Here is a 27,992-nt window from a genome sequence, read left to right as displayed (position 1 = left end):
GATTAAATTAACTAATAATAAATTATGCTGGCTAAAGTATATCTGTTACTCACTAAACCTGTAGAAGGAAGGGAAGGATTTTTTCTCAATACAAAGTAAATACTATGCAGAAAATTAAAGATTTTTCAAACCAATAAACATGCATTCAAGCAACAAAAGTCGGAAGCATCCCAAAGATGGCAGTGGCAGATTCTGAAGAATAAGACAGCACTTTGAATGCACAACTGCTGCATAAGAGCCTCAGTACTGCAGTGCTACAGGTGTATATTCACAGATTAAAGCAGACAGACAGAAGGTCTATTAAAGAAGAGCAGAGTGTGCTCACGTTTTTGTTAGATCTATTGGAATACTAGGAGGACATAAGGGGTGCATGTTTGCAACCCCAGTTTCCAATGTCACCTTCTGCTTTCTGTTGATAGAAGCTGAAAGACCCATTTCTATGTGCTTCCAAGGTAAGGATGGATGTATACAACGCTGATTTAGAAACCAGTATAGATTTTATAGTGATCCTCCTGTTACACTCAGCATTGCGTGATGTGGATGTAGCACCTGATACCACATCAGTATAGGACTTGGACAGCTGAAGTCAGAGATGCATGGCAGGAAGGGACAGGAAACACAGGCATTCAAGACTTTTTCTGTGCAGTATAAAGCACTGAGTCCCTATCTGCAAGCTGATGATAGACCAGCTCAATCATGTTAAATAAAGACTTACTTTCCTTTGGAAGAAAATAACATAGAAATACAATAAGTAGGTCTAAGTGAGCCTAAGGTAGCCAGGTAGCGGTGCTCTGGGAGGAGGTGAACAGGCTCAGAAGCATCAGGGAATCGGAGATGGAAATTGACTGGTGGAGGTGCACTCTACCCTCTCTGAGGCAGGCTCATGAGCCTGCCACAGCACAGGCGTCTCCTGTTATGCAGAAGACGGAGGTTCCCTCCTCCTGCCAGGCAGCGGGAGGAGACCTAGATCAAGGGGGGGAATGGAGGCAGGTGCCTATTCGGGGTGGTAGGCGAGCCCTCTCTCTGCCCACCTCACCTTCTCATCTACCCTTAAATAATCGATATGAAGGACTAGAACAAGACAATCCGAATGATAAAGTAGATAAAAACCCGTCCCAGCTGGAGGGGGCGCCTAAGACAAGGCAACCTACACACCGCATTGCCACATCATCCTTCAAAAAAGAAAGAAGGGCTATTGTTATGGGGGGCTCCCTTCTGAAAGGGACAGAGGGACCGATATGCCGACCGGACCCAACCCGCAGAGAAGTCTGTTGCCTCCCTGGGGCTCGGGTGAGAGACCTCGCCAAGAAAGTCAAGCGCCTGGTACGGCCCACTGACTACTACCCGCTACTGGTCTTTCAGGCTGGTAGCGATGAAGTAGCAACGAGAAGTCCGAAGGCGATCAAAAGAGACTTTAGGGATTTGGGGCGACTACTTAGAGGATCAGGGGCTCAGGTTGTGTTTGCCTCTGTCCTTCCGATAGGGGGGATCGAAGCTGAAAGGCGTGCTGTTCACATAAACTAGTGGCTTCGAGACTGGTGTGACCGGCAGAACTTTGGGTTCTTTGATCACGGGAAGGTCTATGCTACACAGGGCCTGATGGCACCGGATGGGATGTGCCTCTCTCGGAGAGGGGTAAGGATCTTTGGTCAGGAGTTGGCAGGGCTGATAGATAGGGCTTTAAACTAGAGTCGAAGGGGGAAGGGGCTAAAACCAGGCACGCCGGTGAAGACCTAAGGGAAGGTACGCTAGAATCAGGGGGGCTGGGTGCCAGTGAGGTCCTTCGGGCAGATCCACAAGGTGCTGAGTGTAAGGAGACGCACCTGAAGTGCTTCTACACGAACGCACGCAGTATGAGGAATAAAATGGATGAGCTAGAAGTCCTGGCCCAGTCCCGCAACTACGATATCATCGGCATAAGCGAAACCTGGTGGGATGAGTCCTGTGACTGGGGTGTCGCGATAGATGGTTACAGGCTCTTCAGGAGGGACAGGCAGGGTAGGCGAGGTGGTGGGGTGGCGATGTATGTGAAGCAGGGGCTGGACTGTGTGGAACTTCAGGTCGGAGATGGCAAAGTTGAGAGCCTCTGGGTAAGGATCAAGGGACGAACGAATAAAGGGGATGTCGTTGTGGGAGTCTATTACAGACCGCCTGGCCAGGACGATAGCGCCGATAAATTATTCTTTACAGAACTAAGAGAGGCCTCGAGATTAACTCCCCTTGTCCTTATGGGGGACTTCAACTTGCCAGACGTTAACTGGGAGTGCCACACGGCTGACACGAGCAAGTCCAGGAGGTTCATGAAGCACCTAGATGATAACTTCTTGGTGCAGGTGCTAACGGAGCCAACTAGGAAAGGTGCCCTCCTAGACCTGTTGCTAGAAAACAGAGAGGGTCTGGTGGGAGATGTGGTGATTGGTGGCTGCCTTGGTCATAGCGACCATGAAGTGGTTGAGTTCAAAATTTACGGTGACAGAAAGAAAAGTGCCACCAAAACCTCATCCCTAGATATGGGGAAAGCGGACTTCAGGCTGCTCAGGGAACTAGTCAGCAAGGTCCCCTGGGAAACTGCTCTTGAAGGCCTCGATGTCCACCAGTGCTGGACATTCTTTAAGCGATGCCTCCTAGAAGCACAAGATCAAGCAATTCCTAAATATCGCAAGTCAGGCAGGCGGGGCAGGAGGCTGGCGTGGCTGACCAGGAACATTCTAATGGAGATTAGGCGGAAACAGAGAGTGTTTCGCTACTGGAAGGAGGGCCAGGTGTCATGGAAAGAATACAGGGATGCTGTTCGTGTTTGTAGGCAGAAAATTCGTGTGGCCAAAGCACACCTAGAGTTGAAGCTGGCTGTGTCTGTGAGAGAAAATAAAAAGGGCTTTTTCAGATATGTGAATGGAAAAAGGAGAACTAAAGAATACATAGGGCCGCTCCTTGATAGGGAAGGTCTCCTCACAGACAATGACATAGGCAAAGCAGAGACGCTTAACGCCTTCTTCGCCTCTGTCTTCAATGCCGATGATGGGCTTCGGGACCCAGGGTGCCCTGAGCTAGAGGGCTGGGACGGTGGGGATGACAAACTCCCAACCGACCCTGAACGTGTGCGGGATTTGCTACTCCACCTGGATCCCTACAAGTCCATGGGTCCGGATGAGATTCATCCCCGGGTGCTGAAAGAGCTGGCGGACGTCATCGCGGAACCTCTCTCAATTATTTTTCAACGATCCTGGGAATTTGGAGAGGTCCCGGTAGACTGGAAGCTGGCAAATGTTGTGCCGATTTACAAGAAGGGTCAGAAAGAAGACCCTAGCAATTATAGGCCTGTCAGTCTCACATCAGTGCCTGGTAAAATCATGGAGAAGATGGTTCTCGAACTTATTGAGGCTCACCTGGGGGACAAAGCAGTCATTGGTCCCAGCCAGCATGGGTTTGTGAAGGGCAGGTCCTGCCTAACTAACCTGATTTCCTTTTATGATAAGATCACCCGTATGATGGACCAAGGGAAACCAGCTGATGTGATTTTTTTGGACTTCAGCAAGGCTTTTGACACGGTTTCCCATAGGATCCTACTGGACAAAATGTCCACCATACAGCTAAATAAAAACATCATACGATGGGTGAGCAATTGGCTAACGGGCAGGGCCCAAAGGGTTATGGTAAATGGGGCTGCGTCAGGCTGGCGGGCGGTCACCAGTGGGGTCCCTCAAGGCTCCATTTTAGGGCCGGTACTTTTCAATATTTTTATAAACGATCTGGATGTAGGAATAGAAGGTATTTTGAGCAAGTTTGCTGATGACACCAAACTTGGAGGAGTTGTGGACTCGAATGAGGGTGGAAAGGCCTTGCAGAGGGATCTGGATAGGTTGGAGAGCTGGGCGATCACCAACCGCATGAAGTTCAATAAGAGCAAGTGCCGGGTCCTGCACCTGGGACGGGGAAACCCTGGCTGCACGTACAGACTGGGCGATGAGACGCTAGAGAGCAGCCTAGAAGAGAGGGATCTGGGGGTCGTGGTAGACAGCAAGATGAATATGAGCCAGCAGTGTGCCCTGGCGGCCAGGAGGGCCAACCGTGTCCTGGGATGCATCAAGCACGGCATCGCTAGTAGGTCAAGGGAGGTGATTGTCCCGCTCTACTCTGCGCTGGTGCGGCCTCACCTCGAGTACTGTGTGCAGTTCTGGGCACCACAGTATAAAAAGGACATGAAACTGTTGGAGAGTGTACAGAGGAGGGCTACGAAGATGGTGAAAGGCCTGGAGGGGAAGACGTACGAGGAACGGCTGAGGTCACTGGGCCTGTTCAGCCTGGAGAAGAGGAGGCTGAGGGGAGACCTCATCACAGTCTACAACTTCCTTGTAAGGGGGTGTCGAGAGGCAGGAGACCTTTTCTCCATTAACACCAGTGACAGGACCCGCGGGAACGGGGTTAAGCTGAGGCAGGGGAAATTTAGGCTTGACATCAGGAGGGGGTTCTTCACAGAGAGGGTGGTTGCACACTGGAACAGGCTCCCCAGGGAAGTGGTCACTGCACCGAGCCTGTCTGAATTTAAGAAGAGATTGGACTGTGCACTTAGTCACATGGTCTGAACTTTTGGGTAGACCTGTGCGGTATCAAGAGTTGGACTTGATGATCCTTAAGGGTCCCTTCCAACTCAGGATATTCTATGATTCTATGATTCTAACAGCTTCCCAATGACTCTGTTCAGAAGGCGTCTGAACACAGAACTGACAAACCTGTTGTGTTCCTTCAGGTGTCACAGAGACTTGAGCCTTTGCAGACAACAAAATAACCCAAACTTAGTTGAAGTACAGACTCTCAACACACTATAACCTCTTCTGGAAAGGAGCAGTATCCCAAGTTCAACTATTCCCAGATTTCCTGTCCATCATTGCCAAGGAGCGGGTGACTTTCTTGGTACTGAGCCCTTTTCCCTTCCTTTTCCTCCCATTTTGTGTTCTCTGTACAATATTCCCTAAACCACCTTTTACGCATGATGCATACAGCAACGAAAAAGTCAGCTGGAAGGAAATACAGCCACACCAGGATTAAGACAGAAGCACCAAAGAAGGAAATTGTGTCCCCCACCAACATGAGCAAGGCAATGATGAGGCTTAGTCCTACAATGAAAAAATTCAAAGAAATTTCCTCTGAAAATAAAAGAAAGCTTAGATCACCATCAGTCACTGGATAGCCTATTTTAAGCCCATCAGAGCCAGTGCACTGTTCTCATGTTGCTAATTAAAAATGATAGATTCATCCGTTAATCTCTTTTCCTGTCCCCTTGTCTTGGTATGAGATTTTTCAAAGGGACAAATGGTAGTTAGGTGCCCAAAGAATCATTTCAGCCCTGAAAATTTGTACCTTTGTCAACCTAAACCTGACTTTGTCTCTTCAGACTGTGAAATGACAGAAGGAAAACCATAGGAAGCCTTACACAACAGATTTATAAATTGAGAATAATTTTAGCTTCTCTACAATAAATATTGTTACATAAATCCTTCCTGGGTTCCAATCTGAACTTCCTTGTTGATAGATGAATAAGCTTCTGTTAAATTTGTCAGAGAGAGATATCCTAAGCTTAGACTCTTGATTGAAACTCAATTGCAATATTTACTGTGGAGCAGTCAGAGACACCCCACTATTTAGGAAAGGAGCAGTGAATGCAATCTATTTTTTTTCATATTGAAATGGAGACAAAGATAAAGGCTCTGCTGCTAGCTTAGCAAAGTTCCAGAGACATAAAGCTGACCCATGAAATAGGTTACCTGTTTCCTTCACAGCATATGTATCGCTAGGCAGGGAAATAGAATTAGGGTGTACAAGGTTAACAAGCTAGCATCATGTTATGAAGCCAGTGATAAAATTGTCTTATAGTTCTTATCTCTGACCTGTTCCGGTGAAAAGCTGCCAAGCAGAATTATGTCATCCTGAACATCTCTCTCAAACTGTTTGATATATGAAGGAATCACTTCATCTTCAAGCTCCCTGTGAAGGTCACGTGTCTTACTGAAGCTGACAGGCATCACGGAATCTGAAAAATCTTCACTGGTGACAGGGGCTGCTTGAAACAAAAGTGGCAGATTCTCACTTAGCAAATGAGATTTCATTCATTGATTTGTACCCCTCATTTGCGATGTTTGGCCCACCAAAATTTAAAGACAATGATGTGTATGCTGTAAAATGAATAGAAATGAATGACCATGAAAACACTGGCAGATTCCTAGTACCATTACCAAGAATATGGAATACTATCCTCAAGAGCGACATCAGGAACAAAGGTAGCATGTGCAGCTTTTTCCATAACAGGTTCGAAAAGGGGTGCTCTGCATCTCTACGGTCACTTCTCTTCCCAGTAAATCTTAAAGGAATTTTGGTTTGGAATGACTTTGGCTTTCACTGCTGGGGAAGATTAGGAATAACTTCAATTGTAAGGGAGGCTTAGGTTCCTCCCTAAGGGAACCATACCGAGCATTTCGTCTTCCTCCCACTCACCCAAGAGGATCAGATTCCTTCCTGAGGTGCATGCGTGCAACTCCCACCTAATTAATTGGGTCCAGTTCTGCTCTCACCCACATCATTCCATTGATTTCACTGCCATGATGTATGCAGAACCAAAAGGTACGTGCTGTATATACATAAAAATAAACTCCATTCATAAAGCTAGCCTCACAGACAAACTGTTTCCTTTCTTTACTCCAATTCAATATGCTACTTAAAAACATATCTTCTCATTGATATCTGCTACAGTACGCATATTAAAGACAATTATTTTTGCTCATTTCTCTAGATTAAGATCACTGAGATATGACATATCAGGCTGTCCACATCTGACTTCATATTTCTGTGCATAAGTGCATGTTTTTATAGTTCTCTCTGGCTTTCTCTGCAAGGAAATGGCATATCTAGTTATTTGCCCTCCCCTTTGTCCATCCTAAGACATGAAAACAGTTAAAAGATTTTTTTCTCCTGCCTCTTTGAAGTCTCTCATTCTCTAATGAAGACCAGAAAAGGAAAGATAAAACTAAGGCCATTAAAATTTTTAGTTTTGTTCAGTACTCATTGTTTAATGACTTTAATTGTTGAGCCTCCTGAGTACTTAAATCACCTCAGTGCCACCAACACACAGGAAGTAGTTTTTTATTTAATTACAACAGGATATAAATTCAAAATCATGTTAGGGGAAGTGTACAGTAGATATAAACAACTGAAACCATTACCTTACGGAACACAGAATCTCTTCATGTAGCATCTTACAAACCTAACGAAAAGTGATTTGACCTACAACTATTAACAGAAAAAAAAAAAAGATTAAAAAAAAAAAAGATATTTACATTTAAATTTACTGTAACATTAAGGGTTTGGTTAGCACAGAAAAAATCCAGGAAGTGCTGGAAAAGAAAACATTACCAACAGCAGAGGATGCAGCATTGCCTGTTCCCTTCCATACTGTGTTGACACAATGGGATATATGCTCAGCTGGTATAAATCATTTGACTTACTGCTTTCACAGGAGCAGTGCAAGCTTACATCATGGAAGGGACAGTACATTCCTATCTCAGATCCTCTGGGTGTAGATAGTCTTTATATATAAAAAGAATAAAAACATTCAGTCTGCAAATGCAACCATACAGTGATTTGTTAGAATTGACTATTTCTTTTGGTGTTTGTTATGTTTGTGAGAAATTCTATCAAGTGAATTCGATTTGGTTGGAAGACACCAGGCTCATTAGCAAGAGTTTTGTGGAAAAAGAAGAAAAGAAGAGAGATAACATTTTCTAAAGCCTTTTCAAGGGAAGTAACTGCTAAAAATGCAAACATAAATTATGGTTTAGATTTGAAAAATATTTGGTGAAAAAATACATACGGTCATTTAAACACAGTTAAAAAAATTAAAAATTAAAATAATGTATCCAGTATTAGCTTGGCTGCTTGTAACTTCATTTACACCTGCACTTGTCCATCATAGCAGTGGTTTGAATACTGAGATGAAAATTTAAAGGACAGGTTCAACAGCATATTATACCTCAACAAAGGTTTGAAGGTATAAAGTACCTATAAACTCCACAAGGAAAATGCATTTTGGCTACTTGGTTCTAGAAGACTGTATAAACTGTAGCTAAAAGAGAACATCACCAAAGGCCTCCAAACAATTGTAATCCTGCAAAACATTTTACTTTAATTTTTCTCTTGCTGCCAAAGCATAATATAATAAAAACTGTTTTCTATGATATGGCACCTGGCATCATTTTAAACATACACGGACCACAATCTTATAAAAAAAACAGACAACCAATATTGTCTTTTAGATTTCTTATAATATGATCTAATACATACCACAGGAGTGACCAACAGGTTACTCAGTGGAAAAATGCTGTAAGTATGCAATGATATAAGTTCTGAGAGCCACTTTCTTTCTTTTCCTTTGGGGATCATCTATTAATTAGGACTGTATGACTGTGATTTTTCAGTTCAGTGCTCAAATTAAAAAAAAAAAAAACTGTAAGAGTGGAACCAAATGAATCCTAGATTTCTATGGATTTTCTGATGTCTAATAAGGGTCAAGCTCCCATATTAGCTTTTCCCTCAGTGGAGACATTAATAATGCTTGTCTGCTCTGCTCAGCTGCCCACTTCCATAAAAACTGGTAGGGAAGTCAGACTTGTGAGAATTGCTCTGTGGGGGAAAAAAAAAAAAAAAAGAGCTGGGGGAGGGGGTGTGGGGAGGAAAACAGATTCAAAAATTTGTAGGAAGAACCACAGACAAGCAGAAATAATATAGCCCATACATGCATACAGAGGTGGAGACTGCACAAGCCTTTTTTCCTCATGAAAATCCTGCTCTTTTCAGGGTTTTATTCACCAAATCCAAAAAGAACCTCAGAAACAAATTCAGCCAGGATTCGGTGGAGCATTCCATCATCCACAGCACTACCTCTGATATCCGTTATGGTTCTTTTAAGAAATAAAAGTGCTGAGAGAGAAGACAGCAGCAGGCTGCTGGAGTTCCCGCATTCATAGCATTCACAAAAGCTCTGATGTGCTTGTGGAGTACAAGACACACCTGTCAGTAGTTTTGCTTGCCTTTGAATTAAATCAGTGAGCTGGCAGCAAGGTCAGGGCTCCAGGGATGAGTCTGAGCATGATGCCCACCCCCTCAGCAGCCTCAAAGTGAGATCGCCATCATCAAAGCACACCACATGCATTCAAATTGTTTTGGTCAAGTCTAAGTCAGTTGTCCAAGACCCTTCTAAAGACCAACGAAAAAGAGAGGAACTGCTTCTACAGTGTAATTAGTCTGTTTAATTAAGAGGTGCATGTGTGAGGTGGGCTGAACCACTGTCTGAAAGACCTTCTCTCCGCCTTTCCCATGACTTCAGGGGAAGTCCCAGCCCCAGCAGCTAACTGTCAAAACACTAATGGAAAGAATACCGGTCCCTACCTGGGGGCAGCCTATAAATTACATTAGGACGTTTTCCTTAATCACACAGGGATATTTTAAACAGATTACAGCTATTGAAGACCATGAAATGCTATAAATATTGGTAGAGGGGGACAACATAAGTACTACAGGTAGAGGCACCATGACCATCTTTCTTATAGAATCAACACTGACTTCACCACAGCCAAGCATGTGTTTTGTTTTTTTTTGTTTGGTTGGTTTTTTTTATTTAATCTATGTTGTTGTATGAAGCAGCAATTAACCTGCAGCATTTATGTACGCTTTCTCAGCAATGAGGAGCTCCACGTCAACATGCACCGATGTGGGACTTACTAATAATTTGTTAAAGCTTTTTGCTTAAACTATCTGCATGAATTTAGCTATGCTTGTACTTTCTTTTCCTTGCATTTAAAATAAGACAAAATAGGTTTCAAAGATGTTACTGATATGACCAGTGCCAGCTCAAGGGATTTCGCAACCCCAGGCCAATGAAATCCTTTAGCTCTTCTAGAACAAAGTTGCTTACAAGCTCAATTGTCAAGAAATATGTTGCAGCTCCTGGAGCTCCAGTGCTGTAGCCAACAGCTTGTTCTGTCCCTCTGACAGAGTAAGTGCTGAGAAAATAAAATATGACTAGAAGCCCCATACAGTACAAAGAACAGAAAATAATTTTGCACAAAAGACTGGAAACAGGGTTGGGGTGGGTGGGGAGAGGACAGACTGAGGGGAATACCCAAAAACAAAAGGGTGGCCATGAGCTGAGGATTGTTTACACATCTCTTATTCTAGGATGAAGCCTAGGAGAACAGCAGGCACGTACCTTCTGTAAAGGCTGTGGTGGTAGCACTTTCATGAATCAAGTGGATGTTAAAAATGGCTGCAAAAATAAGTACAGCCAAAGTAAAGATGTTGTCTGGAGGTAAATAAATATTTTCTCTTACTCTTTATTGTTTCTACTGTAGATGGAACATCCATTTGGTATTTCTCACAAAGCCACAAAAAGACTAACTTATCTGTTAGTGTAAATCCTTGTGAAGATAACCTCAAATACTGTATGACATGACCAGTACATCTGACAAATAGACCACCCATTTATGGATGCTTAAATAAGGACTTAGATTTCTAGCGTTAAGTACATAAGCAAGGACTTTTCCAATCTTCATTTGTTTGGGTGGAATTCAACATACAGTGAAGCAGTCTAAAGAAAGCATGCCACTGAAGTTACGCTTAAAAACCACATAAATGCAACTCAAAATGAAAACATTTGGGGGAAAAGGTTTTACAGGCTCGCATTAAAATCAATATCCTTTTTGCTTCTGAGTTCAAGGGGATGGATTACCCACTCTCCTCCCCACATCCAGACACAAGAGAGTTTTGTCTTCCTTTATGCAAATGGTTTTGTTATTTACCTTGGGAGTCCACCATCTCGCTTTCTTCCTCTAGAAAATTCATCAGTTTACCATATAGGATTTGCTCCTCAAATTTCACAGGATCTTTTTGGGAAAAAAAAGTAAGATATCTATTGTTTCTTTGTTTCTTCTAGTAGTATTTCATGGAATGTTATTTTGAACTATAAATAAACATACAAATACAAAAGAAACCCTTTGAAACACAAAGATTGGTTTTTATAATGATAGCTTCATTGCAGAGCTGTCATTTTCTTCTGAATTATGACAGAGTTTAAAATAAAAAATATTTAATTGCGCACTTTTCCAGGGTGATCAATATTATATCTTGGTCCGTACTGAAACCGGTTTTCTAATTCTGCTAATAAACTAGTTGAAATTACTATTTATATTCAAATTGCCAGATGAATTCTATTTGACTCATAATAAAAATCAAAGTACCTCATTTCTTCTCTAATATGATTTTGGATATTTATTAAAAATTTTACCTTGCTGTCCATAAAGATAACATTTTATCTAGTGTGAGAAGACATTACAATATGCTATGGCATTACAATATGCTGCAGGTCTGTCGTTCAAATTCCCAATAACATCTACAGATTTTTAAACAGAGCAAGGGTCACACACACATATGTACCTTTTTCCATGAGACCTAAAATCACTTCAAATATCTATATTTAAGAGAGAAATGACCAGCTGAGACTCTTCTCTCCATGTCACCCAGACTCTGGCTTTCTAAGTCATCAGTGAAAGTAGGCTGGTAGAAGACTAAAGAAGTGTACCTAAGGTAGGCGAACTTTTTACCTACAAATGACATAGAGTGACTCTTTTTAAATGAAATGTTCCCTTGAGGGTAGAGGAGGAAAGAAAAATCCATAATGGGGGGTTGTTTTTTCTCAGGGCATTATCAACTCAAATTTCCAGAATGAGCTTTATTTATCAAGTATAGAAAAGATAATTGCTAATATCTCAATTTTGACAGAACATCCAATTAAAGAATCCCCTATGAACTCACTGAAATTATATTTAACATTGTACAATATAGTTAGTGTCTGAAGATTTGTTTTTTACTGGCTATTCTCTTTGGTTCTGACTTGGTTTAGTCATAAGAGGTATGTAACTCTAAAGTGTGCACAGAATTCTTCATCTTGTTCTGCTTCTGTCTCTTGTTAGTGGCCACTTATGGCTAGATGGAAAGAGAAGGTGATTGCATGTGGTCTCCAATCAGAGGATGACCATCCAGGACGAGATTACAGTTCTGACTGTTCTTTTTTAACTCTGTCCAATACATACAAATGCAGTTCCACTTATTTAACACTTCTACAAGGAAAAGACAGAAACCAGGCATAGAACCATTTGTGAGTATATGGGATAATTAGTTGTTGAGATGTCTGGCATCAGATTAAGGGATGGACAAATTCACGGAAAGACCGTGAAACTCACATTATGACGCCCCCACACTAACTTCACTGGCTCCACTTTGATTTAGTTATACTACAAAATTCAGGAGGAAACCATGGGGAATTCTACATTTTGTAAAAGATATTATTCCAGGAAAAAAGATATTACACACAAACACTTCAAATAGCTAGGTATTTTAGGTCTTTAGATAAACTCTAGTGAAGCTCTGTTGTGTTTCTGAGAACCATACTGTTTTTCTGCCTGGTTCCAAAATGGACTATACAAGAGAAAGCAAAGAAAAATTCACCTAAAACTGCAGTGTCTTGCCTTCAACATGTAGTCCAAAAGGTTCTAGGCAAAACATGACTCACAGAAGATAAGAAAATGTAAATAAGTAGAAAGAACAGAATTCTCCACAGCATACTACAGCTTCAAATATTAAGAGAAAGGTGGGGAGGTAATCTAAGAAAAAGACGAAGAGGCCAATAAAATTATTAATTTCTGTAATGGAATGTCACATTTGTGACATGCAGGTATGCATTATTTCTCTCAAAGAAATGCTTCCATCCAACCTGCAACCTACCATTGCTTTTGGCAGAGGTGTTGGTCACTACAGCATTTTAATTGCTCTAGCTGTTCTGCAGATCTCAGCACAGCCAGCCTGAGGCCAGCACCATCCCTAAGAAGCTTGCAATAAAGAGGCCTTTCACTAACCTCTGAGTGAGAGTTTTGCCAGGGAAGAAAAAGGAAGAGCACCAAAGGTCAGCCATGCAAAGACCTCAAGTCTGGTCTGATATGCAAGTGCCTAAACCTAACTCTCTTCCTCCACCACCCACAACTGGATGGACTGTCTTAGAGCTTTCATTTGTTCCAAATTATAATTAAAAAAAAAAAATTATTCCCTGGATATGAAGCAAATCATAACTCGTGAAGCATATTCATAAGATGAACCAAAGCAGCATTGACAAGAAAAACTCTTTCACTTAAAAATTCTGAGACAGAAGTTGACTTCTAAGGTATGTTGTTGTCCTACAGTTGTAATGGGGAAATTAGAGTTGTATGTGATTTGCCCTTGATAAACCTAAAATCATCATCTTTTTTTCACCAGTACACAGAAATTCAAGTTACTGATGTGTACTAGAGCCTGCTTTTTTTCTCAGTCACGTGTTTTTGCCTCAAAAATTAAAATCTTGATATCTACTCAAAATAAAAAATGTCATGAGTTCCAAAGTGAACTATTTTGAGATATTGCAGTAGACAAATTTTCAGATCTACACAATTTTTTTTCTACATTTGACTACAACTGTGTCTCTAGAGAGGTTCTGCAGTAGAAATAATCACAAGGTTTGAAAAAGTGAATGGCCAGGAAGGTAAAAATGTGGAAAACAGTCTTGCGTGCTATCAAGTTGTTTAACAGGAGCTGGGCCAAAACATTCAGTGCACAGCTAAGAACTTCATTACCATGACGATGTTCTTACTTAAGTCCATGCAAATTCAGGCAGGCCCGTTCCCACCCTTTTTATCTAAAAGCGAAGGAGAATTTCCTCATCTCAAAGCAAAAGACAATACCTCCTGGTTAATCTCTCTCATACCTATGCATAACTTCTGTTCTCCCAGTACCGCAGAGTCATGCCCTCCTACTCCTTGTACCCACAGACAACAAAGCTAAATATCTTGGCTAAACTGGTGAAAAGAAAACCAAAAGAGGCCTCCTGTTATGCTGAGAACTGTTACAGATCTTGGGGTTTCTCTTCTGTTAGGCAAGCAGAAGTTCATCTTAATGACAAAATTGTTCTCAAACAAGGACTTTGGGATGCAAAAAAGCTGGACTAAGTAGGTTAATTAAAGAGAACACAGGGTAGACAGTTTTCTTGGAGTGTGCTTCATTGTTATTGCTATAATAAGCTGAGTGAATATAGCACAGCCTCAGTTTTACCAGCCATTAAATCACTGTCTTTGATCAAAGACTATGTATACTGCCTATCATGTCCAGAGCAGGTAAGACTTATCATTTAAATTGTAAACCTCAATATTTAAATGGAACTGCATATGTGATCTTTGTCACCTAATTTTCATGAATGGAAAAGAATATTCTGACACCAAAATTACATACTTAATTCTGCCTCACCTTCTTCACTGACCTCCATCCCACACTGCCTTGGGTTTATTTCCTCATCCATCAGCAGGTCAAAGTAATTTCTGCTGTATTCATTTCCTGTGGAAAGCACATGAAGTAAGGGTCAATGATTATTAGAAGCACATGAACCAAAATGTTAATTTTGAAATTGACACCAGCAAGCACAGGGGCATTTTTTGGTACTTTATAAGCTTAATTTTTTTAACAAGTCTTCTAAGCCTACTAGTACTGCAATTATCATCTTGTGAAAGGTCAGAAAAGGTAGTTCTGGAAACAAGTGCACATTATGTTACTTTTACTTGGGAACTGATGAGAAAAATTCTCAAGTTTAGAATGACTGAATGATAAGAAAAAAAATATAAATATCCAACATCCCCAACATAAGCCAAATTATTCTTGAAACACATTTTATAAATGAATTACCCATGCTGCAGACAAATTTGTGTTTCACAGCTGACCCCTCCAATTTCAGCAGTTTTAAATTTCACCACTGAGGTTTCAACGTCTGGTGCATCTTTAATACTGTATTCAACCAGAAAAGTGTTTAATTACAGAGGAGATACTAGAATACTGCCTCATTAATCTGAACAGCAGTTATATTCAGTTGGGCTAGGTAGCTAATCCAAGATTTTGATGGGATAAAAACACTCATTTCAGCACTTTCCATTTCAACAGCTAGTTGTATCTGTTCTTCAGAAACTAATCAAGTTCACAAAAAAAAAAAAAAGTCATTTGTTAGACTTATCAAGGAATAATGCAGCATCTAGCTGCCTGGAGGAACTCCAAGTACCATCAGCCCGAAGAAATCTTTTTGCACAAGGGGGATAGGGGAGATTTTTTTTCTCTCAAAATATGTCCTTCCTTCAGAAAAAGTGCTACTGTATTAAAACCACTCTTACATTAATTGAATTTGCAAACACAGTAAATTATTATTAAACAGAGGAAAAAATAAAATAGTTAAGTGTATAACAAATTGTAAAATTGCTTGAGCAGGCACAAATCTATATCCTAGAAAATACATAAGAACTAAATGTGTGAGGGGGTTAATTCATCCAAGACACACTATAGTAGTCTACAGTATATTTGGTTTAGGATCAAAAATAATCCAAACAGCAGCTCCTTCTCAGAAACTAAATGAAACTTTGATATGAAACTAGGTTTAATTTATATTTCTGGACTGGCACATTTTGACTGTCAGTCTCTGTTCCTTCAATGTAGTAAGTACAAGAACTGAAAATTTGCTTTACCTTGAGGTCTCAATAAAGAAAAAATAAATGAGTTTCATTTTCGTTACTTTATCTGTCAACAACTACTAGGCTAGTATGAATCTTGGCAGTATGTAATCAAAGTCTTATGTACTGCAATAACAGAGCCATTCTACCTTATTCACTATAATTGTTTTTCTCTAGCACAAAGCACCGTGATGTTATATGAACACCCTTTCACATGTTGCTAAAATAATTCACCAATGTGCTAAAGAAGAAAATGATGATGCATCTCTTTATTCAGTTAATTCATAGCTATAAATGTAAATAGTTATATGTTGCAACCATATAAGCAATACTCAGTTAGCACATAGGGCTTCTGTATGGTCTTAATACCACAATAGCTATTACTGAATTTTAATATCCTGTGTTCTTTATCCCTTGGGTTTAGTATTAAACTCTGAGGAGCAGACTTGCAGAGCTCTTCTGGACAGAACAACTGGCATTTAGGAGGAAGTGTCATGTTATATTTGAGTCTACAAGGCATGGAAAACATTATTCTAAAAAGAGATACATTGACAAAAAACATTAAACAGATTGCTCTTTGGTCCTCTTTAAAAAAAAAAAATTCTTAGAAGTGAGTACGAAACACTTCATCCATGGCTGCAGCTCTGTGAGAACTGCACACAACTGGAGACACTAAACTGTGCAGAAGTAAAAAGAACTACCAGGTTTGATCTCTCCATAGCAATGTACATGCTTTAAAACCCACATAGGTAGAATGAATAGTAAATGTCAGAATCACCTCCTTATGATGATTTTAAAGAGAACAAGCCATTTTGAAATACAGAACACCACAGAAGACTTGCAGAGAGGCTTTCTGAAGAGAAGTAATCTCTGCAAACCTTAGATCACTGCTGTTGTCCAGTTGCTTTTTTGTTGTTGTTTTGTTTTGTTTTTCCTCCCAGCTCAACATACCCTGAGAACTGAACCACACAGTTCCAGGTAGGATATGCAGCTCTGGACTCGGCTGGTCCTCAGGTATGTAGGGGGTAGAGGGAGTTACTTTAGATTTAAAATACAAAATTATCAATTTTAGTCAAAGTAACATACTGCCCAAAGCATTTTACTAATAACATTTTGTGAGCATGTGAATGGATTACTAATCATTTCACGTTTGCTTTTGGAAATACTTGAAAGTGTATAACATGTAAATTAACAGTCCACTAAGGAATTCACATTACTCTGCTTCACAGTATAAACACAGTAAAGCAAATTTTAATACAGAGCTTGCTTGCAGGTATTTTGAACAGCAACGTACAGCTTAGTGCTTTCAGACAGCAAGTTACTTTGAATATCTGCTTCCGTGAAAAGCTAGTGAACTTTAGATACATGGGTCTTTTCTTTGAACCAAATGTTCACTCAACCCAATAACTCAATTTGAAGCCCTATTCACCCCCTCAGAATTAAGTTACCTTATGGAAAACACAATGGATGATTCAGGAAACCAGAACTGAAGAACAAAACAATAATCTATAAATTCAAATAAAACTGGAAACAAAGGTGTTGGCACAACAGTGGCCAGGTGGGAATTTATACAGTTTAATTATGGGAAGAGGAGTTGCTAATAAAATTACCGTAATCCTTGGATGCAGCCCAGGGGACTACATATATTTTACTAAGACTGTACGAAACTCTAAGATGGATTTTAAGCTAAGATGTCTGTAATCAATTATACAGTCTATGTCTTGAGAATACCACAGAAACGGCATGACTAAGTTACATTTCTGCAAGGTCTTCTACCCTGCAAGGAAATCAGATAGTCCATACCAATAACATATCAAGCGTACAAAAAGAAATTTCAATGACGGACAATTATTCCATTGTCCCTCATATTGTATTATTGATCTGTGTTTTAAGTTTAACAACAAAACTACATTGGAGTGGTTGAGCTTCTCCTAATCAAAGTAAAAATAAAGGAATTACTAATAACCAAGTGGCTGATTACTAAAGCTTAAGTAAGCTTTCACAGATGCTTGTTTTCAGAGTGATGCTTGGGACAAAAGCAAAAATTTCTGCATAGATCAAATTTTATTATAAAACAGTACACAGATTAACAAGTTTCAGCTCTCCCTTTCCAGGTAGCAGTGTGGTCAACAGAGCTCTCTACCAATGACTTGGCAAAACATTACTGGGGTTGTTTATAAGGAAACTCATAAAAATCTTTTGAATAAGTTGGAGGCATCTTAGAAAGATGAATTCCAGTATGAGAAACCATTTTACCTAAAGTGCACTTGAAACACAATGCTGAAGCTATACAGATACGCCTCTTTAAGCAGCCCAAGTATAAGATTCTGCATTTGCATATTTCCTGATTTATTTACAAGAACAATACGCAGCTGTGTGAACCGAAGCAGTGTCCTGGGGTCAAACCTGAATCCCCTCTAAGAGAGGTGCCTAACTCAACTTGGCCAGCAAGACCTAAGGCTTCAAATCAGGAGGAAAAAGAAAGAAGGGTTCCGTCTACCGCATTTCTCTTTGATTCACTTCATTCATTTGCACTTTTAGAAAAAAGGTATAAAGAATAAGTCAAAATCAAGTATAGTATAAGAGAGTATAAGAAAGAAGCCCCCTCTAAAAATTAAAGAGTGAAGATGTGAAGAAGAAACAAAATGAATTTAAAAGCTCTTGAATGATTTTAAAATGATTTAAAACTGGAAAATAATTAAGGAAAGTTTGAAACTTTTATAAGCAAACATTTTGAGATTTAATTCCAAAATTTTGTGTTGTTAGATTTACTCACATCTAAATGTTAGGAAGTTCAAATAATAATAATAATAATAATTTTGAATAACAGTAATTGACATTTAATCCACAAAACAACAGTAATTCTCTGTGGAGTTATCTCCACTTCAGCTTGTGGCCATTACAAATGCCTTTACTGAAATTTATATAAGCCAATCTAGGTCGTGTATAAAAACCAAACAGCTTGAATAACATAAGTTACTGTATCAGATTTATATCTAAAATAGTTATCTATAGGTATAGATATTATTTATATTATTCTAGATGCAGATCTAAAGTAAGATTCCTGCAAAGCCTTGCAGACTATTACCAAATACATCAGAAGGTGGATAATTTTACACAGAACTTCAAATTTTAATGAGTACTAGGAAGAATTCGATGAAAAATTGGGCTTTAATGGCCTCCTCAAATTCAAGACCATGAAGCAAGAGCCTGGACTGTAGATTATATCTTGAAAACACAGCTTGTTAAGATACTATCATCAACAGTTGACTTTTCAATTTTTAAAAAGTTTTAAAGGTATCATATGTAATATTCCTTATCCTCAGTAGAGACCATAGGTAATGGGTAAACCACATAACTGTGTCTGATGTTTATATTGCAAGTCTTGAATAAACTCACTTGCCAGTTTTGACAGGATACTGGCAAAGGGGCTGCTCACGAGCCTGAGCAGCATGCCCGGCACTTGGAAAACACCATAGTCATCTCACTCATCTTTCTTTCCGTGACTCCACTCCTGGAAGACTTAACACATTTATCTTTATGCAGACATACAGCATTAGAACTTTTTTTTTTTTTTAAAAAAAAAAAGGCAACAGAGAGTCCTGTGCCAAGGAACATCAGTGTGAGACCTGCTGCTGTTCCTGGGGAAATGTTGCCAATTGAAGACATGAATAAAGATTTACGGATGATGATAGAATTCATTTAGGAATGATATTAGCTAACATGACACGTCAATTGGGAAAATGGATACAGAGTGCTACCAGGCAAGCAGGCTCAGCTGGTTCCAGCGAGGGAACCTGCAGAAAGCGGTGAGAAGTTTGAGGGTCCTACAGCCCTACTACAAAGCAAACAATTCCCAAGTACAATAAATTAGCCTTAAAATATATATTTAGGCACCTTCTAAAAGAGTATTTCCCAATTATAAAATGTATCCATTCTTCACAATTCTTCTCCCCATACCTTTCACAAATTCAATTTTAGCACATTACTTAGATGAGTGGTATAGTACCCCTGTTGTTGAAATTGCATGCAATGGATCACATTTTGCACACTACATTACACCTTGTGCAGTTCTGCTGATTTCAATTGGATTACACATTGTGTAATTCAATGCAAAATTACTTCCAATGACAACTCTTTTTATTCCTATGCATACATGGTGATCCATCATGCCCTGCATACTGGGTTTGGCATTTCCATTTCAAGTCCCTGTTGAAATCAGAAAGCATGGAACCACATACACACAACTTGAATTATTAGATATAAACTTTGTTGTTGCTTCAGAAAAAAGTGTATATTTTTAATTCATATTTCTGGTTCCACCTTTTATGCAAATCTTTTTGACCAATGCAAATGCCACTGTCACAAGCTCCTATTTTCTTTACATGCAAATAAACATGAATTCCTAGCAGTTGCCTGTTTTTTCATCTGTGCTTACTGTCTCTCCAGTGGGTATCTAATATGTCTTCAGAATTCAGTTAGATTCTGTTCAAAAAGCCTCAGCTCCCAGTTCTCTTAACAGACTAATTTTGATGCACTTGCTGGTATTTTTATTATCAAGTTGATATCCCACGTGGCTCCTTCGCAAAGTCCGTTTTGTCTGCATATTGGTAGATTGAGGTTCTCACCCAGTTACATGCTTGAGCAGGAAAGGTCCTATTTTGCCCTGCCACAGCTGAACTACCTTCAGCAGTAACTCTTCCCTAAGCAAAGGCTTTTCTCTTCTTTGGCTTTTGAGAAGGAGTACAACAGCTCTATTTTGCAGTGGGATGTTCCCTATAGAGTGCAGACAGCACCATGTTAGATACATCCAGCCTAGCTCCACAGCTAGGAGGTGGTGCAGTAGAGCACTGCGTATAAAACTAATTTGCTCCCAGAAACAGTATAGCCATGTTAATGCCATGCTGTATCTATGCTAATTAGAATAGTTTTTAGTCTTCAATTGAACAAGCTTTCTTTCCCCCCCTTTTTTAAATGCTGTTAATCTCTGTGGGCAAATTTATTGGAGCATGATACGAGATGTTAACAGTGCTTGTTGCAAATAAAATGGTTGAATTAATTAGGGCTTTTGATTTTAGGAGATAATCTAGTTTTGAAAAAAGATTTGTGTATTGGGGGTGATGGGAAAAAATGAACACTTCTTGTCATCTGGAGACAATTCGACTTGAATCATCAACACTTAAGGTCAGACTGCCTCTAGATTTTGCACAGGTATGCAGGATACAGAAGACAACTAGCTTTTCTTTCATCTTATATGCAAAAGCTACAGAGTATCACGGTGTCTGAAGGTCTCTGTACAACCAACTCTGAAGGGGCCAGACGCAAGGCAAATCATGCAATAGGAGGATGCTCAGACAGCACCAAGTCTGGATGCTGCAGTTTGCATGTGTAACTGGCACCCCAGAAAGAACACAGTATAATTTGTTGTGACGTATATTCCCCCTCCATGTGTGGGCTGAAAATTTTACTTGTCCTGTAGAAATGTGAACAGTGCCATCCCATAGGACTTTTGTCAGGATTAGCTGGACCAGGCCTGTATAGCTCTGTGGCTGTAACAAGCACCGAGTAGTACAAACTGCTATAAGCCACTAGCCTATTATCTGATCACAATAACCAAGGATCTGAATGCTGAAAAAGATTTATATTTGTTTTACACACCTATGATAAAATGCTAAGTACATATCCCTTTGTTAAGGGATTTCTTGTGACATACATCATCCAGCTGAAGTTGAGCAACTGCCCTCACGTTCTACCTTCAGCCAAATACAGCGCATTCCTGGAAGTTTGGCACTTCTGTCACGACAGTTAGCTAGAAGATCTTTGCTGGGCAGAGACTTTACCAAGCCAGTCTGAACATATGTGAACTGTCTCAAGTGTTGTGGACTTAAGCACCTCTGGAAATAAGAGAAAAGCCAATAGGAGCTTACCTTGATATCACGTGCCTGAGCTCATGTGTTTTGGGTGCCCACCAGGTTTGGATGACCTGACCCCAAACCTTTTTCACAGGGAAATTTGCCTATTTGACCTCCCACTGGGATAGCCAATATGAAAAATTCTTGCAAATTCAATACTTGCTGAGGTGAATAAAGGGAGAAAGGGAGAATGAAGAGGTGGTTGGATGTAGTCACAACGAAACCAAGTATTTTCAGGAAAAAAATAAATTGCACAGTTTGGCAAAGATAAGACCACTGCTAGGCAACCTTAATTTCATGAGAAAGAAACAAAAATGATGGTTAAGAGTGATAAGAAAATGTCAGTGTATCACAACGACAAAATAGGGTAGAACCCACTGTAACCAATTAGCTGGCTTTATCAGGAGATAAATACCAGGAGATAAATCTGAGTAAACCAGCTCTCTTGGGTCACCATAATATTTAACAGCAGTACCAGGTCTTCATCACATAAGAGTAAGGATGGAAAGCAGGCAGCAGAATGTTACACAACAGCCTATTTCTGAATAATGGTCTACTGATGATGTTAAAATTTGTAATATGGCCCATCATAGAAAATATGACTGTGTGAGGCACAGAACAGCATGACGGAGTGATGAAAGAAGGATCAGAGGTTTAATTTCTATTTCCATCACAGGCCTGCAGGGTGACTGCATCATGCTCTTCCTCAGTTTCCCCACAAGCAAAGCAAGCATGAGACTTGCACTTTGAGTCCCTAGAGCAGTCCCCACCAATCTGTTTTGAAAGGTGAAAAAGCCTCTAATTAAATCTTTTCAGTATTTTTTTCACAGTTATCAAAGGCAAAAATCAGTTCACAAACTCTCATTTTCAGATAATCTACTGTTATCTGAGGAAAGGAAATGTAAAAGTCAATATAGCTCAAACACACCTGTGAATGAAGGTATTTAGGGGCCAGATGCAAGCAAGCTGCAATATGATGGGCTGTTTCATCCCTAAAAAGTCTATGTATTCTGCACAGTGTGCCAAATTCCAGGAACATGTTTTCAGGCTGCCTCAAACACAGAGCTGAATATTCACACTTCCTTGCAGTATCCTTAACATGGAAGTGAGTGAAAAGACAACTCAAAAGCAGGTGGAGATTTTTCTAGAGAACACTTCCCTCCATCAATTGCTGGCAGAGGAATGGGCTATGACACTTTTGCAAGATGAAGGAAATGATAGAAGCTCTGTAGCTATTATTTGCTGCCTCTGAGGACACAGGTGATGGGTGGAAAGACAATGGAAAGGCAATGTCATCTCATGCCCTGCCTCCAAGTACATAGCCTGAAAATCCAGCCTGTTTATATAGTGTGTTGAACCTTTAATCTGCTAAATGCTGTGACTAAATAATTGTGCTTAAGGTTACAACTGCTTTTGCATTCTGCAGTTTAACACCAAGCTTTAGAGTTGCTATTCCACGCTGAGTAAGTGACTGTCCTGGTTCCAGTTAGGACAGAGTTAAGTAGCTCATAGTAGCTGGTAGGGTGCTATGTTTTGGATTAGGATGAGAAGAGCGCTGATAACATGCTGATGTTTTAATTGTTGCAGAGCAGTGTTTACACCAGGCCAAGGACTTTTCGGCTTCTTGCTCTGTCCTGCCAGCGAGCAGGCTGGGGGTGCAGCAGGAGCTGGGAGGGGACAGACCCAGGACAGCTGACCCAAACTGGCCAAAGGGGTATTCCATACCATCTGACGTCATGCTAAACAATATATAGGGGTGGCTGGCCGGGGTGGGGGGGCCGGCTGCTCGGGAATAGGCTGGGCATCGGTCAGCGGGTGGTGAGCAATTGCATTGTGCATCACTTGTTTTCTTACACATTATTATTGTTAATACTATTACCATTATCACTATTATTATTATTATTGTTATTATTATTTTCCTGTCTTAATAAACTGTCTTTATCTCAACTCACAGGCTTCACTTTCCCATTTCTCTCCCCCATCCCAGAGAGGGAGGGGGGAGGGTGAGCGAACGGCTGTGTGGTGTTTAGCTGCCAGCCAGGTTAAACCACAACAGTGACCTAATCTCAGCCTGGTGTCTGAGAGCTAAAGGAGAACTTGGTGGTTGTGGAGGGGAGGAAATCCTAAAAGGATGTGTATTTTATTGGCATCTAGGGAAGAAAAGTGGAGAAAAAATGAATGGAAACAGTAGAAGGGGGTGAAATATATTTATTTTACACAGGCTGTGTTGTTGTGTTTGTCAAGCATTTCCCTTAAGGTAAGGAAGCCTGGCATGAAGTGGAGAAAAGGCTGTCACTTTACAGGCATAAAGTTTGAGGTAACAAGCCTTGCCTGTACATGTGTCAACCCTCACCTAGGGCAGGAGCTTCCAGTGTGGGTTAAGCCTTGCCTCCTGGGAAGCAGCAGAGATGGGGCAAAGACTTTGATCTTAAAATGTCTCTTGTTAACTCCACAGTGTATCCTGAGATCTAATGGCAGAAGAAGGGAAGCTGATTGAGTTTGCCCCACACTAGAGGATGGGGGTAGTTTTCACATGCATTTTAGCTGCAAGCTGAAATAGAAGCAGCTGTGAGGACGGAGCAAAGCAAAGACAGGCAGGATGAAGGAACTGGTTCCCTGGACTCTGGTGGACCCAAACCACAAGAAGGGCATTGCTGCAAGAAGGGACAAACTATTCATAACCTAGTCTTCACTTCAGACTGTGAAATACTATCAGTTACTACTACAATCATGTGATGCTACATCTATGTAGTCGGCTTTTCCCTTTCCCTCTTTAATGAAGTATTATTACAATTGGGGATGGGGAAAATTAGCTCAGGAGGTACCAGAAGGTTTAGCTCAATTTTTTTCAGGTTTCTGAACAGGCTTGAAGCTGTTGTTTTATTAGCAGTCCTTGATAAGTTTGAACTGGCCCCTGTGACTGCCAAACAAGTCCTGACATAAGTTAGACTAAGAATAATTTAATGCAAGGTTGGACCAGATGATCTCTAGAGGTCTCTTCCAATCTAGACTTTTTTATGATGGCATAAATGGATGATTATTTTTTTTAATAGCTGCGTGACTTAGAGGCAGAGCTATGTGAATAACTGGTCTTTTGGTTAACTGGATGAACAGAAGGCTGAGGAGGGATAGACAGTGCTGGGGGAAAAAAATCAACTCTTTTCACTATGATAACACTTAGCTGAATATTAACGTGTTGCATTCCAGGCAAAATGTAACATTTCTGCTCCTTTCACAAATATTATGTTCAGTTAGGGTTTTTTTGTTTGTTTGTTTGTTTGTTTTGTTAAACAAAATGCTACTGTGGATGAAAAATCAAAAATATTGAAGAACACATTTCAGGTTTAAAAAAATAAATAAATATGTTCCTTTCTTGAAGGAATTATTCATGAATTTCTAAAGAAGTGACTGAAAGCATGGGTAGTCTCCAGTGAGCCCAACTTCATTTTTGCCAGATAGAATATTTCATTAAAAAACAATCAATCCCTTTGTCTGCTTAATCACTGTTCTGACAGGCTGCAAAGGAAAGACAGAGAATTTCTGCTCCATGTGGCACTATGTAGTCACATGATGGCTAAATGGAAAGCCAAACCTAATTTTGCAAGAAGCCATCAGAAGCCATGGGCTCTCCAGTCCTGTGAGGAAAAATCTTAACACAACAAAGTTCAGAGTTTTAAAAGCAAATGCCTAAAGTTCAGCTCACGAGCCTGTACTTATGTATTTAAATACCTGGGCTGGTTACTCAAAGGTACTCAGCAAGGAGCATCACTGATTGGGAGTGTAATGGGAAATGCTAGGTGAGCAGGACATTTCAAAGCCATATCATTTACTCTGGTTCCTTTGCAGAATTTGGGCTTTGGATGCACATTTACATATTCATTTACATATTCACAGTCCACTTGAAGATGATGAGATCACACAGTCCAATACAGTGGTGTTTTCAGTGTGTATTTAGGGAAGATTGAGTCTGACTTCAAGCACTCTTGCTCTTTAAATCTTAGCTAAGATTTTCCCCATATATCTCATGATATGCCTTCAAATTCTTAAGTTATTTTCCTCATCATATTACTAAGTAAAAATAACCATTTGTCATAACATTCAGTACTAATAATAATTCAAAATGGAGTAATTAAACAGTAGGTTAAAAGACACCAAACCTCTGTGATAGGAAAAGTGATGTATCAGTGAAGATCTTTATAGTTTGAACTAGCCTAAAAGATGAACAGATTGCTTTGCAAGGTAGTATCTCTTTTGGATGCTGTATCAAGGCTAAGCTTAAAAGACACAGGTTGTATACGATCACTCCCCTGGACAAGCTGTGTGAGCAGGACTCTCTGCGAAAAATATCTAAGCACAAGTGGCTGAAAAAATATAATGAAGCAGAGGCAATATGCTGATTGACTGAGGGCATATGGGAGATCTGAGGACAACAATCAATCATGGATCTGTAAGCTGTTTAAAACTATTCAGTGCTTGGGAGCCAGCAAGGGAGTAGCATCTGTGTGCTGCAGTGCATCCAAAATCCAACCTGGTACAAATTAACAGGATGTGCTGCAAAAAGAACTGTCTCCCTGCACTCCCAACTGCTGGCAGGGAGCACCATACAACCTGCATCCCCCCATTAAGGGTAGCCAGTTGAGCATGAAGACAGAACACAGGTCCTTAAAACATGTGGTCACCTGATGTTTTCAGCAGTATTTTGGGCTTTCAGGGGTGGTTGTTTGGACATGTGAGGACAGGAACGCCCGGCGGAGCATGCAGGTTAGAGGAGGAACGCAACCACTGTCACTCCGTTTGAGGGTAATCCAGTTTGATGCCTCACCTCTTGGTTCAGCATGGGCTTGCAGCCTCAGATTTTGTTGGTGAGCTGCAAGGGTGCTATGCAGCTTGTCATGTCTAATAACTTCCTCTTCAGAAGTCTGATATGCTGAAAGATCTGTGCTGCTGATGTTAAAAGCTGGATTTTCAATGCCTTCTGTTGCTGCTCTCTCTTCTTTTACTACAGAAAACAAGGAGGTCAGAAGAGCACATTATAGCAAAGTGTATTTCAATGACAAGCAGAAAATTCCTTCTAGTAATTCCTTTGCTGAAAGACTCAAGTGTATCGTCCTCAAATGTCGCCAAAACAGAATTAGGTTAAAATTAACTCTTAAAAAAAAAAAGAAAAAAAAAAAGAATAAATGATTAAAATAATTACAAATTGCACCCTGACAAGCAAGAGCAAAATTTCGCCCACAGCCATTTGTCTGTAATTAGTTAATTAATCCTTACACAAATTATGAGCAATAACTCATCAAGCAAGGCTCACCCATCAGAAATTCAGCCGACTTGGATTTCTTCTGCTTAGTTTGCTTCAGAGCCTTCTGCTGGAACTTCTGGAGGGAAATTGTTAAATGAATAAATTAGCTAAAGAACGAAGATCATCCTTTATGATCCACAACTAACACAGTATTTTAAATATGGGATGGCATTGAAATGTCATTTAATTTACATCTCTGCTAAAGGGGTCAAACACTAATTGAACAACAGATGTCGAAGAATTAAATAAAATAGAAGAAAAGTTAAAATAAATGCCAAATGAAGGTCACATTAAAATACTTGTATGTGTGTGTTTTTAACAATTTTAATTAATGCAAAGAAACCTCAACAAATGAAAAACATTATAAGGCTTGTCTTTACAGCATGCATTCAGCAGCAACTGCTTGATTTCACTTGCAGAACTTCAGTGCTTCATTTAGAAAAGTTTGGTTACGCAGCATATTTACAGAAAGGCTTCTCTGACATCCCTCCTTCTGCATTTCCTAGGGCCACTTACATAACCAGTTTATTTGTTCATCACAGGGCAGAAAAAAATGAACGAGCTCTACCCTCTCGTATGAGAGGATAAAATAAAATCAAACACAAATAATTTACATCCAGATGTCACAAAAGAGATCACAGTCCGGGGAGAGAGGAGGCAGGATTCATTACAACAATGAAAAGTTAATTTAGAATTAGAGACATGCCAACAACAGCTGCAGTGAAAACAAACAATGAGAGATCTTGGAGGAGCTCAACTCTGACAAGTTCCAATTCCCGTAGGGAAGCAAGGCCCAGAAGAAACATGGTCACATTAGTAACAGCAGGATGGCCCAAGTGCTAAATTCCATCTTGGTATAATGCCTTGCACAGCACTAGAAAGACTTGCATGTGGGCTCCTGTGTAGCTACAGATCCCTGAAATGGACGCTAGCAGTCATAGCAGGCAAAGATTATCTAAAACAAAGCACATCTGGGAATATTAATCAAAGCCAAAATCAAAGCAAGAAAACAGTTCAGACCCATTTATTTTTCTAATGTCACATGGCAGTTCCTGAAATGAGCTTTTTTTTTTTTTTTTTTTTTTTTTTAAGCCAGTTGCTTAATTGTCTGGTGATAAAGACCACTCCTGGCAACATAGTTCCTGGAAACTGTCAATACAAAAGGATTAA

General features: G+C 40.1%; 1 protein-coding gene across 1 annotated transcript in view; it reads right to left on the bottom strand.

Moving 5' to 3' along the window:
• LOC308189328 (uncharacterized protein) overlaps positions 1 to 27,992 on the bottom strand; it is a 301,527-nt gene that overhangs the window by 158,631 nt on the left and 114,904 nt on the right. The window contains exons 3-8 of the mRNA XM_080579258.1: positions 26,832 to 26,898; positions 26,346 to 26,522; positions 14,371 to 14,457; positions 10,845 to 10,928; positions 10,256 to 10,312; positions 5,886 to 6,055 (exon numbers count right to left, since the gene is read on the bottom strand). Coding sequence (XP_080435384.1) covers positions 5,886 to 6,055; positions 10,256 to 10,312; positions 10,845 to 10,928; positions 14,371 to 14,457; positions 26,346 to 26,522; positions 26,832 to 26,898 — 642 coding nt within the window. The remainder of the gene's footprint in view (positions 1 to 5,885; positions 6,056 to 10,255; positions 10,313 to 10,844; positions 10,929 to 14,370; positions 14,458 to 26,345; positions 26,523 to 26,831; positions 26,899 to 27,992) is intronic.

This window comes from Anser brachyrhynchus, assembly GCF_964034855.1.
Source record: "Anser brachyrhynchus genome assembly, chromosome: 2".
Taxonomy (NCBI): domain Eukaryota; kingdom Metazoa; phylum Chordata; class Aves; order Anseriformes; family Anatidae; genus Anser; species Anser brachyrhynchus.
This window is presented reverse-complemented; position numbering and strand designations above follow the sequence as displayed.